A 16,638-nucleotide genomic window follows, 5' to 3' on the forward strand; every position below is an offset into this window, starting at 1 on the left:
ATCCTAACAGTGCATATTTGTTAAAATTTGAATTATCTGTTGTTTTTTGAATAAATTTTCCTATATTTTGTTGTATATGTACATTAAATATATATAAAACCAAATAGATTGTAGAATATTTAGAAAAAAAAACGTGCTTTACTAGAATATTCAACACTGGCGTTTGTCTAATAAGAAGAATACATAAATACTTTGCACATTCGTTCTTGTGCTCATTCTTTGAGTTGAATTCGCCCGATAACGACATAATTGACAACGGTTCGGTTTATTAATACTGTTCCCAACAAAGAAAAAATAATATAACTACAATTCCATTTGTTTTCAATCTATCTTTTATTTTTGGAATTGGAAAAACTGAAAATTCTCAAACGGAAAAGTTAAAATAAAAAGAGCATTCTTTATAATTAGATTAAATTAAGAATTGTTTTACTTAGAATTTTTATAAGCAAAATTTTAAGCAAGAGTGAATGAACAAATTAGCCAGCAAAGGAAAATTAAGGCATCGTAAAACCGAAAAATCGATTAAAGGGGGACAAATAGGAGGAGTGCAATCGCATATGTATTAGCCAAAAATTGTTAGAAAAAACTCAGAATTGTGTTTCGTGCATCAATAATATTAAAAAAGTAATTTTTGTTAAAAAAGTAAAGTAGAAATACATACCGAAAACCACATATTAAAAAATGGCTGACGTTGAATCAAGTGCTGTTGTGCAGCAACCACCTTCAAACGCTAATAGCATGAATCTAAATTCTATTCCTCTATTGGCATCCGCCGAGCTACTCAGCGAAAGCAGTAGTGCTCAAGTAAGTCTCCAACAACAGCAATCACAGCCGATTGCTGGTGCTCTTGGTGGAGGTAATGGTGGTACCGCTGGCACTTCCTCAAATTCGGTCAGCAATGCTAGTTCCATGGCAATGGATGTTGCAACTAGTGAAAATACAAGTCTGGTCAATAGTGGTGTGATCGGGAGTGGAGTGGTGGGTGGTGGCAATTCTTCGAGTGTTGGTGGGGGTAAAATGGACACTGGTGAGCCACCAGCCAAGAAACAAATGCTCGATCATCCGAGCACTTCTTCGGGTAGTGGGAATAGTGCTTCGCAACATGAAAAACTCGAGTACCGTCTGGGAGGGATTTTATGTTGTGCTGTTTGCTTGGATTTGCCGAAGACAGCAATGTATCAGGTGAGTACCAATGTTACACAAAAATGCTAAAATTAGCATTATATAGGGGTAACATTTCATTTATTTAATTTTAACTAATTTGGTACCGTTAGTTAATTTCTTTTAATAAGTGCAATCAAGCCAGTATTTGCGATTTAGGCTAAAAAAAGAAATGTTAATTTTAAATGCCGCAAAAATATAGAGGTAAAAAAGTAACGGCAGTATAAAGAACAGATAGATAAATAGCTGGAGTTGTAGCTAAGGCAAAAATTAAGTTTAAGCTTGTGATAAAAATCAATTTATTTGAGTATACATATAACGCAGAAAACCTAATTTTCAAATAGTTATAAGTAGTAAAATAGATTTATTTTAGTCAACAATTATTGGCGTTAACTCATGAAATGAGTGCAGTCTAAATATCAGCTGTGCGTCGTTATATAATTCCACTTTTGTTGTTTCCGTTGCGTTGCATTACCTTTTCTACTTCCCCTTTCAGTTGAAATGTATATAACCTACTCAAAGACTTATTGACATATGGGGTTCATACACTTATATACATATGTACGTATGTATTCATATTTAATTTTGTTATTTTTTAACAATTGACCTTTTGTTAAAACTGGTGGATGTATGATTCGCAGATTACGGGTTTAATGGGTGCCTAAAGGTTTTTAACCAAATTCGAATAAGACTTTTTTTACCGTACTTTTGTTTTGATTATAAATTGCATTTATTTGCTGTTCTGGTTGGAAATGGTGGCAAATTATTGTTGGGCATTGGTTGTTGGTACGAGTATGTGTTGATGTAATTCGTGTAATACGTAGGAGAATCCGACTGCTTCACTGATTAGTATTTTTTTTCAAGGGACGTAGGGTGGGACTGTTTCTGAATGCTCGACTGACTGGTTACGTACGTATGGATCGGCTGATTGTGATTCTCAATTAACTTAGTTCTCAGCTGAGTTTGCTTTTATTTATCAGCTTGTTGTATACATACACAATAACAACTGCGTATTTTGTTTAGAATATCAATGCACGAGCATAGAGTAAGTAAAAAAATACATACATTTATATATACATATGCTTCTATATACAGCTCATGTATGTAGCTTTTATCTTATGTAAACAGTTTTTCGGTAATCACAGACTTTTTGGTATCTTTGTGACCTGTGATGCAGGGTCTTATACACATTTCAGACTTGACCTTTAGTTTTCTACATATTTTTGTTTCTTTTTAACATACATATGTATATAAAACTTTTGAGTATACATATATGTACATTGTTAGTGCAGGTAGTTACCGTCATATTGCACTCCTGATAAATAGTTGATATTTTCGTTGTTCATAGTTCTGATTGGCTATATGATCATACATATACATATGTACATATCAATATAATGTACATATGCAACTGTGTTAATTTGTCTTATATTTTGAATATGAAAGTTAGTGATGACTTCGTCGGTGGAAGCGTAATAGTTTTGGTGTAACTGGTTTGAATAGAAATGCCAGCAGCGAATATATAGCAAAAGAGGGGAGAATATAAAATAAAACGTAATATATGAAATATTCTATTCAATACATTGCTTTCGCCCTTGGTTATGTGAAGTGAAAAATGCATTCACTGATGTTAGCCCATGTGGCCGTTTTACATGTGTACATATACACATACTTTTGTACATACATATGTATGTATGTATGTACGTATGTCTACGGCGCAGTTAAGTTCCAACTATTGCGTCTTTTTATTTTCAGTGGTGGATTTAATTCTGCATCTACTTATATGTTTGTATGTATGTATGTGTTAAACTACTGTTTATGTACAAATGTATGAATAAAGAAATGTGGGTTTTAGAAGGTATTTACATCCAAAAATCTATTTAAACAAATACAACAGTCATATGTATATATTTAGATTTGTAGAAAAAGGTGTATATTTTTAGCTTAAATACGCTATTATTCAGACTGTAAAAGGATCATTTAGAATCCAGCTGATTTTCTAATCAGTTCTTCTTATCACCATATTAATTATTAATCTCTATATAGTCTACATAATCAGCATAAGGTTTTTGAAGTCATTTAATTTTCAAATTTTAATTTCTGTTTATGTTCACTCTCAATTTGTTATTCTCAGTGTTCTATTAGCAGCGACAAATCGTTTGTTGGCTGAACGTTTCTTTGTCATCATCGTGACGTTCTGATGCATTCTATTCCTACATACATATATGCATAGTGTAAATACGTAAATGAACTCATAATACCTAGTATTTTTTTAAGTCTTCTAGTGTCAGTTGAATTAAATATGTATATTATATTAATATATTTTTTCTTGCTAACCTAAAGGGATGCATAAAACTATTAGTTGATATATTTATTTATTTACGTATGTACATACATACTTACACATTTACAACATTGACTCCTACAAAGTTGTGTGGATATTGATTACGATCTGCGTGCGCATATGTACACAGCCATGCGTTGTATTTGTTTATAAATACACACAATTTTATATATGTGTATGTATGTATGTATGTATGTGATTATTATTATTTTTCTTTGATGCGAAGCAAGTGCAAAAAGTCAGCTGTTTCTGACATTCAAGGGAATACACACCATTGCACACAAGCCTAGAAGCGCATGCACACAGAGGCAATGTGTGATTTTGTTTTGAACTGGCCCAATGCGAATTCATTCACAAATGCTAATGATACATTCGTATATTTATTAAAACAAATAGATAATACTTTTAAGTATGAATATTTCAAATAGATTTTATTTAGTTTTTGCAAATTCAAAGTGTTCCACAAATTTGGTTCCGAAAGTTTATTCTTACAATTGTCTTGTAAATGTGGAAGCACTTGGACCATAGTTAACTTTTGCATATGTAGATATAGATACACATACATACATGTAAATATATGCATGTATAGATACGGTGTACAATGGGCATGGTATAAGTTACAAGTTGTCGTCTAACGGCAGCAATTGGTAAACAAAATCCAACCGACTGAACTACCAGAATTCACAACAATCATTGTTAGTCAGCTGAACTAATAAGAAAAAACAGGTTTTACAGGTTGTTATTGTGAAAGCTTTTGTTGTAAACGCTACAACTTTGTGTTATTGTTTTCATGAGTTATCCATATGTATTTAAGTGCATACATATACTACCTGGGTCAATTTTCCTCGCCATTACACATCGTTTCTGCTAAGATTTATTATTTCAAGGTGATTTTTAGCCCCTTTCTGCATTCTTTGAGCTGCTTAATATGAAATGACCATTCACTACGATCACCTCGCTGGCATTAACAAATTTGTACATTCGATTTTAGAGAATAGAGATATTTAGATGTTAGATGTAGCTTAAGCTGCTATTAAACTGATGTCTAATGTAAATGTGCTGCAGTAAAATTAATTAATTCAGGATTGAATCATTCTAAAATTGTTGTAAATACTAATTATTTTGCTTCTGTCTAGTTGAATCACGGACACTTTCATTACAGGCATTTCTAGTTATAAACTAGAAATTATATTTTTTTTTAATTAATGCTGGCTGTTGACTTTATAGTAACCTAAATTATATGAAAGAATGAACATTTGAATACGCTAGCACTTCGAATCAAATATGACGATGTTCTCAGTAACGCAGCTTCATCATACATCTCCATACAATTTACTATAATATTTTATTATTTTTATGATACGGGCGGATTTAATTTTCTGTCTGTATATTGATTATGATGCTGATAACGATAGCTACTCTATGGTCATGGTCATTGAATAGACATTGCAACGCAGAAATAAATTCAATTAAATGCAATTGTGGCGATGTAAATAAGAGCTGTATGTGTGAATGCATTATTAACAATATGGGAATGTGTGAGATATTTGTAGGTATATAGTAAGTGAATGTAAGTAAATACCATAGACACATATGTACATATGTATGAGATGCAATGAAGATCGTAAACAAAGAAATTGTTAATTTTCACACAGTCAATTTTCACTCATCCTCCGTTGTTCTATAGCGATCGTGTCAGCCATATGTAGCCACTACACCCAATTTTCTAGCAACTTTAGATAATGCATTTTAACAGATATTTGTGGGAATCAGAATTTGTTTTCATTTTGAATATTTTTTCAAATATATTTTGCCTTAGTCGATGACATTTTCCCTAATTTAAAAATAGATGCAAACGGATAGATACTTCCTAGCACATATTGGGAGTTCAACCCTAAAGCGAGAGGCACTTCATGTGTATATATTTTGGTGTCTACGCGTTAGTGTTCTATTGTATATTTCGTGGTTGCTAAAAATAATTGAAATAGCAGCATTGTTAAATTGTATACACGCGTACATATAATAGGAATGCAGCATATTTTCTTAAGTTTAATAGCAAGAGTGTATTTTTATTAACCTCTTAGTAAACGCAGAATTTTCGGTAGTTCAATGGATAGTCATTTGTTGAAAAATTCTCGCTCTTTGTTCACTTTGTAAATTTCGTTATTATGCGTTTTCTTTTGTATATTCGCTCTTGAAAAAATATTCTTCGCATATGATCCACTCTTAGCTGATCGCTTTATTCACATAATTCCAACATTTACTAGTATTTTATTTAAATGAATCCATTGAATCATATAACATAGGCACATACTATATCGACATGTATGTATGTATGTACATCGCAAAATTGCTTAAGAAAAGAAGCAATGCCAATGTGAGAATGCTAGGGACTCAATAAAATTTTCACATTTGAATGTTGATTCTTATACACCGATCCTTAAGACAATTTTCGAAATGTAGAATAAAAACCCAATGGAAATAATAAATCGATATATGATGGTTTTAAATAATTTTTTTTTTTACAAATTTACACAATTTTAATCGTGAAAAATTACATAACCTCTTAAAACACAGACAATTAAGCCGTAAGATGGCATTAAAAAAGTTTACTAGCAAATAACGAACGACTGGTTTGAGATTTTTCGCAAATTACGAAAATTAAAAAAAAAAATGGTTGAGAAAGTTTACAAAATCCTGAAAATATTACACTGCTTTGCAAATTAAAAATTTTTAAATAGTGGTTAGAATACCAAACTCGGTTTATTAAAAAAATAGATCGTTTGGCATTCGGTTTATTATTAAAAAAATTAAAATCGGTTTTCATCCGTCAAATTAATCTAATTATTAGTTGTTATTACTTTTTTAACTAACATAATGTATAATTTATAGTTTTATATAAAAATCGTTCTTTAGAGTATTTCAACCTAATTTTTAGTGATTTTGCTTTCATTCTCTCAGTTTACTGACTTTTATGTTTTCCACTGATTTTAATTAAATACACACATCACTTTTTAAATATAATTTTAAATTATTATTATTAATTGAATAATTGGAATACTATCGTGTGCTTTAAAATTCTAATATTATGTTTTCATTAGTTTTATTTAGTTAATTTACACCAATAGCCCATTTATCAATTAGATAATTAATACAAATTGACGAATAAAATTATTTATATAGATACCTATGATTATGAGTACCTATATGGTACAAATGTATAAATGTACCATTTTGTAAATGCAAACAAAATGTTTTAAATAAAAACAAACATGTAATCAATAACTATGCAATAAGTGATGAAATAGACAAAAATCTGTGAATATGTTGTAATTGTACCAACACATACATATATGCATTAAACTTCCATTTTGTTGTCACTATTTTAGTAAGTAAAAGTGCGAATTTGAAAAAAAAAATAATAACACAGAAAATGAAAAAAAACCAAAACGAAAAAAATAAACATATATGGTATATATAAAGAAATAAATGAATGACAACAATAGCAAGCTTTCGCCTATGAAACGTATTTATTGTATAATACTAGAAAATATCGACAAGTTAAATCAATAAAAAAGTTCACAATATAGATTGAAAACCAAAACAATGCGCTTGTTTTTATTTAAAAGAAAAATATAGAAAAAACGGCTTACCTATTCACATAGCCACCGAACAGTCATTTCCACAATTTCCACATAATATTATCCTCATTACTGAAATATGCCGTCATATACACTCACTCTTCATTTAATTTCTTCACATAAACAATATTTTTCATACAAGTCAAACAATTAATTTTTTTCTCCCACGCACTTACCCAAATTCACTTTTGCCCTAACATTTCATGCATTAAATTTCCCATCCTGCTATTATTCATATACACCTAGGTTGTCCAGCTGAACATTTACTGCTGCCTGTTACTGCAAAAACCACCACTCTTGTGTAGACGCAATTTAAAGTGATTCCGGCTCGCATCCTCTCATGTGCTATGGAACAGCTTTGAATACGTTCTACTTCAATTGTGGTATTTCTAACAGTAATATGTTGTGTCAGCCTCACATTTCACCATGCTATTATAAAATTGTTCAAATCGTCAAAGATTTCAAACTAATAGATTCTTTTTTTTCTTTTTCCCGTTTACAGGATTTCACTTGTTTATTCATAAATAAAATTATACATACACAAAATTTACAAACAAATAATTATTTATTAACTCATTTGGCATTTTCTTGAAATTCTAACTATTTACCACTTACCATTCTCATTACAGTGTCAAATGGGACATTTAATGTGTGCAGCTTGTTTTACACATTTACTCGCAGATGGACGGTATGACATATACATAAAATATATATACATGCATATATATATATATATTTATACCAATATTTACCAAATATAACTCAAATTTTCATTGATAAAATGTTCATTAAGCAAATATGACAGTATCCTTTTCATTTCCAGCTAATTAATTGAAATGTTATATTTTTTAAAATTCTGTTTATTTTATATTTGTACAAATTGCAACAGCTTGCGTGATCAAATTGCCACTTGTCCAAATTGTCGTGTGGAGATTTCGAAGAGCACAGCATCGCGTAATTTGGCCGTGGAGAAAGCCGCCTCTGAGTTGCCCAGCGAATGTCAAGTATTTAAAACTCTTCCAAATATATCTGCACACGTGCATATATATAATAGAAGAACATTTTAAAACTATCATTCTATATTTTTTTAAGTTTTGCAACAAAGAGTTCCCGTACAAGTCGCTTGATCGCCACGAACAATATGAATGCCAAGAACGACCAACGAATTGCAAATATTCACGAATTGGTTGCCAATGGCGCGGACCGAATCATGAAAGTACGTACATACATACATAGTTATTTAAAATAATTTGTATTTACATTCTATTTGCTTGGATATGTAGCTAACGAACATGAGCGCAACTGCTTGCATCCCACCAAATCTGGTTATGAAGTAATGGCTGCACTGGAAGCACATGACGCCAGAATTAAAGAGGAAAAGAAAATGTTTAATACATTAATCGATTTGTTGAGTTATGAAAAAATTATATTTAACGGTAATTAATATCTTCGAACTAATGCTAAATTTTCCTTCAAATAATGGCAACAAAAATATTGTATTGTTATTTTTATTTTGCTGTATTTACCTAAAATATATATATTTTTGGCAGATTTGCAAATGAAACCGTATCGTACCGATGAATATGTACACAAATTGTTTTATGAGACAGCTAGATTTACGGCATTCAACCAGCAGTGGGTGGTGAAGGCTCGCATTAATAATAGCCAACGTGATCCACATCAATCCAATGAGCGTACGATAACTTATCAGGTAACTCATTGCACGCAATTTTGCTATGTATTGCTTAAATAGTTGTAAATAAAATGAAATAATTTTCTCATTTATAGCTTATATTGAAAACAAAAACCAGCACACCAATGAGTATTCACTTCTTTGCTTTAAAAGGACCGTTTTCTGATATGAAAGTGTCCACTCAAATTTACAAACATGAATTCACGGACCAAGTAAGTAGAACTCATTTAGACTAATATGAAGTCGTAATTTTTTTTTTCAAGACCATATCTTTATTAGCTTAAAATGTTCGTAGCTTCTAACGCGTTCATAACGTAAATTGTCTCAACATTCAATTATTGGATACACATTACTCATTCAAAAACCTCGCTTTTTACCAATTTCTTCCAGAGAATTTATGTAAATAAAAAACTTTTAGAGAAACTTTAAGAAAAATAGACTTTAATTGCATTAATCAATCATGTAAACAATCTCTGTCAATAGACAATTTCTCCCATCCCAGGGAATATACAATTTGTATAATTATAGTTTGCAACACAGCTTACTATCTGAATCAACCAGACCTCGACAATATCTTCGGGGAAGACACAATTTTATTATTATTATAAGAAATTACGAAATTGATTTTTTTTATATACAACAAGTTCTTAATTTTCCTAATTTACCTCCACAGAGCAGCGAAAGTGATTACTATATACTGCCACTGCCGGATAGCTCCGAATGCAATAGGCTCTTATCAAACAAAGGAATCAATTTCCGGTAAGTTCTTATATACATATGAATGCATAAACTGTTGTTTTCAATCGGTTAATAATTTGTTTTCTCTTTGCAGCCTTCTGATGTTTTTACTTAATAAATAAATGTTTTATTGGTCTATTTATAATTGCAAGAGAATGATATATAGATATATATATTTTTCAATTAAAACTTCAATAATTATTCATAGTTTAAGTTATGATTTACATATACTTACATACATAAGTCGTTTGTAATGCTTAATAATTTCTTTAAGTACTCATCGGTGCATAGGGGTTAATATGAATTGGCGAAGCACGTTTCCATTTGTGTTAAACTTTCGATCTATTGGTTTTATACTGCATACATATATATTCATATATATAAGTATGTACGTATTCACGCATGTATAACACACTTATCTAAAAGTTAGTTTCTTTAAAAACCTATACATTAAAATTATAAATACGTTTTAAGTAAAAAGTGAAGTTGATATTTACACATACATACAAAACAATTGGACAACATTTAAACACTCGTTTAAAAGAATGTTAATATGATAACGAACATGGCTAAAAAAACTTCATAACAAATTGGCAGCTTACACGGGATTTATTTGGCGTGAACTCAAAGATCAAATGAGAAGTACAATGTCTCAACGGATATCCCGTTCAATATGCCTTTACAAGCCATCTTATATGACAATTAAATTGTATTTCACTATAAAAATGTATTACAATATTTTTAAAGTGTAATATTAAATTTAAATTTAAAATTTTTCCAAACACTACACATGTTTTTGTAATTCTTTACGAAAAATACATACATTAGTTAATTTTCAACAATTCATAATATACTTACAACTTTCAAATACACTAAACACAATTCTCGCTGTCATTTGATTCAATTATAAACATAAATGGGGTAACATTATATATTTCTAAGGATCTCAAACATAAAACAAAAATATAAAACATTAAAATCAGAATATAAGAAATAATACCTATAATGTATAATTGCAAATATTAATCTATTAATAAAGTAAATAGCAAAACAAATATGTCGATGTACCAAATAAAACATTAATTCATACATACATAAACACACACATGAAATGAATATTGATATTCTCACTTTCGTCTCGTATAACATTTACATACATACCTACATATATACATAGATAAATGTACTGTAGATTGTACACTACAGCGCTTACATTATAAATTAATAAATAAATGTATTACATACAAATTTACTTTTTAATGCTTCTATTAAATCAATAAGGATTACCGTGTCTAAAAGTCACATCACTGTAAGAGCCAACACCACTTGATATGCTATATAAAGACAAATGATACATCGAATACTAAAACATTTTTAAACATTAAACTTCTGCAACTTGTGTAGCCTCATTTAAGTGTAAAATCAATTGCAGAATAGACCCTAACTTACTTAAACCGAATTTTAAATTCAGACATTCTAATTCATTAATATTAGCAGGATTGGTACACCTTCCATTTAATATTTCAGCTAAATTTTAGTAGCATTTAGAGAAAGTCTTACATTCAAATCTAAATGAAAAAATATTTTAACTTTAGTTGTCAAACAGTTACATAATTCTCAATAATTATTTTTCTACCAAATTTTTCGTATAATTGTATTTTTTCACCTTATATAAACATATGTATATATATACCTTTCATCTTCATTATCCACTTTCAAAATTTTATATTTATCGCAACGCTATATAAATTATAAATTTATTAAACAATAGATGCTTATGTTCCCAATTAACACCTGATCGGCTTGATATTACTATTGAAGCTAAGCAATTTTAGTATAAAGATACCCATAACGTGTAGTTCTTTTAAATTGCGTATTGTATTCAAAAATTGCGTTTATAAGCGGCTCGTTATGGAAAAGTCAGATTATTGTGTAAGTACAGTGCGTAGTTAATGTCATATGATATATGATTGACTTAAGTATAAATGTTTAATATTACTCGAACAACTGACAAATGAAAAGTTATAAATATAATCTTAGTGAATAAAAAATATAGGATTAATTTTGTTTTATTTACACCAGACCAAACACAAACATATATTCTTTACCAAATGTAATAGTTAATTACTTGGTTCATGTAAGAATCAAGAAAAAATCAAATAAAAATCATTACATGAGATTAGTAGAAAAAAATATTAAAACAATTTTTCTATTTGAAGATTTTGATATGTTTTTAAAAGTTAGTTCAAAATCTTAATATTATGAAAATCAGTTAGTTGCAACGAATTAACATTTAAGTAAATGCTCACATTTTTAATTCTTTAAAATAATAACGCGAGTTTCAACGAATTAGTATTTTTCTCATTATTTAATATTGAAACATTCATATATTTTTACGTTATATATAAATAAATACATATATATGTATAATATATTATTAAAAAAACATTTTATTTATTGTTTAGGTCTAATTTATTCATCTATAAGTCCACGTGTGTATTTTATATGATAAGAAATAGCATCTCGAGGATTTTTCTTAAAATCTGGGTCCTTGAGTAATGCCTGGTAAGAGTTAACTTGTCGTACAAGTTTCTCTTTCTTTTTCTTCAACTTTTGTTTAACACTCAATTTCTTATCATCTATTGGGGTTTCCTTGGATGTCGGCTCATCGATGTGTTTGATTCCTGTTTTACTATCTGGTTGTTTGCTTAATTTAAATAGTTCGTCTAACGAGGGTAATGCATCTTTGAGTGGTTTTAAGTCACCGATAACCGCTGTCTTTTCCCGATTTTTACGCGCAGCTTCCTCTTTACGTTGCTTTTTTATCAATGCGAATTTATTCATTAAACCTTTGTGTTTTTGGCGCACCTTTTCGCGTTTGGTAATAGCTTTTTTCTTAGTAGGCGTCTTCGGTAGCAGGAGTTTGTCCTCTGTGACAATCGTATCCTCCTTCTTGCCGACAGTTTGAATTTTTGTTTTTATATTGTTTGTGGCAGCAGCCGCCTTCGACACTGCCGCCTTGGCTTTCATGCGTATGTTTTTGTTGACTTTGCCCATTTTAATTTATTTGTATGCCGCTCTTAATTTTATCTCATATAATTTATTTAAAATGCTTCTTTCAAATATATTTCTTTATTTTGACAACCATGCGCTATTGACATGTGTAGGGTTGTAATCTGTTCATCAAGAAGCAACTCTATTTCTGGGAACAGTTTATAAAATGCCGTATATTTGACAGGTGTGCAAAAACTAAACAGCTGACAGACGCCACTACAGCAAAAGTTTTAGTTGATAAATTCATTTTAGCGCGTTTAATATTACTTTTGAAACGAAATAATTATTTAATTTCGAAATGGATTACGATTTTAAGATGAAAACGCAAATGGAACGAACAAAAGTGGAAGATCTCTTCAATTACGAAGGCTGTAAAGTGGGACGTGGTACATATGGTCATGTCTACAAAGCGAAATGGAAGGAGCGTACTGACGGCAAGGAATATGCACTGAAACAGATAGATGGTACTGGTTTATCCATGTCTGCTTGTCGTGAAATCGCACTTCTACGTGAACTCAAACATCAAAATGTAATCACATTGATTCGGGTTTTCCTTTCTCACAATGACCGTAAAGTATTTCTTCTAATCGATTATGCAGAGCATGATTTATGGCACATTATTAAGTTTCATCGTGCTGCAAAAGCTGCCAAGAAGCAAGTAATTGTACCGAGAGGAATGGTGAAAAGTTTACTGTATCAAATTTTAGATGGAATACACTATTTGCACAGCAACTGGGTTTTGCATCGAGATTTAAAACCGGCGAACATTTTAGTAATGGGTGATGGCAATGAAAGAGGACGCGTAAAAATTGCTGATATGGGATTCGCTCGTTTGTTTAACGCTCCACTTAAGCCGTTAGCAGATTTAGATCCAGTAGTTGTGACATTTTGGTATCGAGCACCTGAATTGCTTTTAGGTGCACGCCATTATACAAAGGCAATTGATATTTGGGCTATTGGTTGTATTTTCGCTGAATTGCTTACTTCCGAGCCAATTTTTCATTGTAGACAAGAAGATATTAAAACTAGTAATCCATATCATCATGATCAACTAGATCGTATTTTCAATGTAATGGGATTCCCTCAAGACAAAGATTGGGAGGACATCAAAAAAATGCCAGAACATCATACGCTTATAAAAGATTTTAAACGTTCTACTTATTCCACCTGCTCTTTAGCTAAATATATGGAACGACACAAAATAAAACCAGATAGCAAAGCATTCCATCTTTTACAGAAACTTTTACTTATGGATCCTAATAAGCGTATCACTTCAGAACAAGCTATGCAAGATCCATACTTCCAAGAAGATCCACTGCCAACGCAAGATGTATTTGCAGGTACACCAATTCCTTATCCGAAGAGAGAATTTTTAACAGATGATGACCAAGAAGATAAAGCAGACAACAAAAGGCAACAACAACAGCAGCAGCAACAGCAACAACAAGAACCGAATGCTAAAAGAGTGCGTTTATCAGGACCACCCGGTCCTGGTCAACAGCAACAGCAAGTACAACAGACACAAGACTTTCACCATCAACAACAACAGCAACAACAAATGATGTTCAATCAACAACAAAATTTTCAGCAACGTTTTTAATTATTAGATGTAGGGCAGAAAGTTTGAAACTCTTTCAATACAATTCATTTCAATATACAATTTGCTATAGATCTCTTATAACTCGATTGACGAGTAAAAAGTTGATAATTTTCAATGGAATAAAACACATATTTTTAAAACTAATACTTATTGTACTTTTTTGTATTAAACTATGGGATAAATTTCTAATCACTAATTAAGATAGGTCTTTTTCAATGCGTCCTAGATTTGATTAGAACATAGCTTTCACTTTTCCTAAACAATAAAAGTCGGATTTTGGCGGATAATAGAGTGGCTTCTTTATTGTAATAGCTTTGTCGGAGGAAACATAAAGATATATTTCTCAAATAGTATATTAAGCATTGATTCTGTAAAAAAACGTATAATATAATATGATAATGTATAAATTATTATACATGAAATGTAAACTACTATCCTGAAGAAAATCCAAAATTTAATCTTTAACTTAACGTTAAGAGTGACTTTTTTATGCAATAGCTAATAGGATTGTTATGGTGAATTAGATATATCCATGTTGTCCGATTTCTCCACGCTAACAGATTTGCGCGACTTGGAGTCCACACTCGATCGTGTGCTTTTAACTTCTAAATCTTCGGAAATTGGTTTTAATTTGCGATCTGGAGTACGCGAACGTCGTTTAGACGATGACGATTTTATTGGTGGAGCAATATCTTTGCTCCTACTCGAACGGGAACGTGTCGAGGGAGATGGTGAATGACGTTTGCTGCGTGACCGCGAAGAGCGAGAACGTTTTTCATCACGGGTACGATGCGAACGCTTGCGTTCACGGGAGCGCGAACGTTTAGTACGCGACCGGGAACGGCGTGATCTCGAGGTACTACGACGATGACGTGAACGGGAACGCTTAGCTCGACGGTCACGGGACCTAGATCGTCGTTTAGAACGTGAGCGGGAACGACTTTTACGGCGAGAACGAGAGCGTTTTCGTGACCTGGAGCGCTTTCGTGAACGTGATCCACGAGAATGCGAACGAGAACGTCGTTTAGACTTGCTACGTGAACGCTTACGTGTACGAGACCGAGAGCGACGTCTTGACCGTGAACGATGTGAACGTGAGCGACTGGTGCGACGATCACGAGATCTTGAACGAGAGCGGGAACGTCGACGCTTATCCTTAGCCAACATTCCAATTACGGGATCAATTGCAGCTGAAATCATATTTTGAGCTTCTTTTACAATAGTCATTGCCTCTTCGATTTCAGCCTGCGCTGCCTCATTTGATTTTGCTTCTGGCTTAGTTATGGAGTCGGTAGAATGGTAAACATTTAGATATCCACCCTTGAATTCTTGGCCTTGCATTTTAAGAGCATGTATAATACTTGGCTGATCGCAGAACTCGATCATACAATAAGTTTTACTATCTTTTTCTGCCCATCTTGCGTATTTCACTTCACCCGCACGTTGAAAGCATTCCATCAAATCGTCAAGACGCCATTCATTCTTCACATCGCATACTATGATAGTTCTACGTATTTCTTCGATTTTCCGAGCGTCATAAAATGAGGGCAATGCTGGGTATTCGGGCAAGTTGTTGTCTAACAGTTTAGGATCGTAAGTTTTAATAACCTAAAATAATATTGTTAGTACATAATTACAAAGGCAAATACATGCACACTAACCTGTTGTGGTGATTGGCCTTCAATACGGTTAATCACTTCTGGAGGCAACTTGGAATCCGGCTTTTGTAGTCCTGGTACGATTGTACCATTTTTGGACATCTCTAATGCGCGATATTCTTCTGGAATTGCCAGCACAGGTATAACAATCAGTGCTCGATCAATAAATACGGTGTTGGTTAGATGTTGGGCAACCGGTACACAGCTACTTTCCGCATATTTAACATAGCAAATACGAGATTGAACTGGGCACGATACATCACGCACAGTTGGATAGAGTCGGATTTCCTCGATTTTCCCAATGTTACCGAACAATGTTTGCATTTGATCTTTCGTCGCTTGGGGTGCAATATTCGTCACTTGAATGACGCGCGCTTGATTTCCACCAGCCATGCTTTCATCAAGTTTTTTATTTCAGTAATTGAAATGCTAGAAAATGTATGCAATCTTCCACATGGGCACCGTGCTACAGCTTAACTGCACGGATGCCCAAAGGATCAAAATTAAATTAATTTGATTCTGTTAAGTATTACAAACGCGAGTTCAATTCCTAAACGTTTATATTGATTAATTTTCACTAAAATATTAAGCGAAAAGTCACATCACAAAATATTAGCGGCACTAATTTCGTTTTGCAATGAAAAACCTACCACTGAACGATAACTACACAAAGGGATGCTATCAAAACCCAGAGTTGCAAATTAAAGTATGTCATACATGAACATAAAATTAAACTAAATATAAAACTG

General features: G+C 31.9%; 4 protein-coding genes across 4 annotated transcripts; 2 read left to right on the top strand and 2 right to left on the bottom strand.

Annotated features, from left to right (window-relative positions):
* Positions 1 to 202: 202 nt before the first annotated feature.
* On the top strand, positions 203 to 10,364 carry LOC105213284 (zinc finger TRAF-type-containing protein 1 homolog). The gene is made up of 9 exons (XM_011185996.3): positions 203 to 1,182; positions 7,776 to 7,834; positions 8,036 to 8,150; positions 8,239 to 8,362; positions 8,430 to 8,582; positions 8,697 to 8,857; positions 8,935 to 9,051; positions 9,513 to 9,598; positions 9,672 to 10,364. Exons 1-9 carry the CDS (start codon positions 682 to 684, stop codon positions 9,697 to 9,699), a joined length of 1,344 nt encoding a protein of 447 aa, XP_011184298.1. The 5' UTR covers positions 203 to 681; the 3' UTR covers positions 9,700 to 10,364.
* Positions 9,743 to 12,762, bottom strand: LOC105213283 (ribosome biogenesis protein SLX9 homolog). Its single transcript, XM_054229967.1, has one exon. The coding sequence runs from the start codon at positions 12,632 to 12,634 to the stop codon at positions 12,050 to 12,052; it is 585 nt and encodes a 194-aa protein (XP_054085942.1). The 5' UTR covers positions 12,635 to 12,762; the 3' UTR covers positions 9,743 to 12,049.
* Positions 12,763 to 12,783: 21 nt separating this feature from the next.
* On the top strand, positions 12,784 to 14,375 carry LOC105213274 (cyclin-dependent kinase 8). Its single transcript, XM_011185986.3, has one exon. It carries the CDS (start codon positions 12,930 to 12,932, stop codon positions 14,229 to 14,231), a length of 1,302 nt encoding a protein of 433 aa, XP_011184288.1. The 5' UTR covers positions 12,784 to 12,929; the 3' UTR covers positions 14,232 to 14,375.
* A 133-nt stretch (positions 14,376 to 14,508) lies between these two features.
* LOC105213263 (probable splicing factor, arginine/serine-rich 7) lies at positions 14,509 to 16,545 on the bottom strand. The gene is made up of 2 exons (XM_011185966.3): positions 15,893 to 16,545; positions 14,509 to 15,839 (listed from the first exon to the last, which is right to left on the bottom strand). The coding sequence occupies exons 1-2, from the start codon at positions 16,280 to 16,282 to the stop codon at positions 14,742 to 14,744; spliced, it is 1,488 nt and encodes a 495-aa protein (XP_011184268.1). The 5' UTR covers positions 16,283 to 16,545; the 3' UTR covers positions 14,509 to 14,741.
* Positions 16,546 to 16,638: the final 93 nt, after the last annotated feature.

Source organism: Zeugodacus cucurbitae, chromosome 4 (assembly GCF_028554725.1).
Source record: "Zeugodacus cucurbitae isolate PBARC_wt_2022May chromosome 4, idZeuCucr1.2, whole genome shotgun sequence".
In the NCBI taxonomy this organism is placed as follows: domain Eukaryota; kingdom Metazoa; phylum Arthropoda; class Insecta; order Diptera; family Tephritidae; genus Zeugodacus; species Zeugodacus cucurbitae.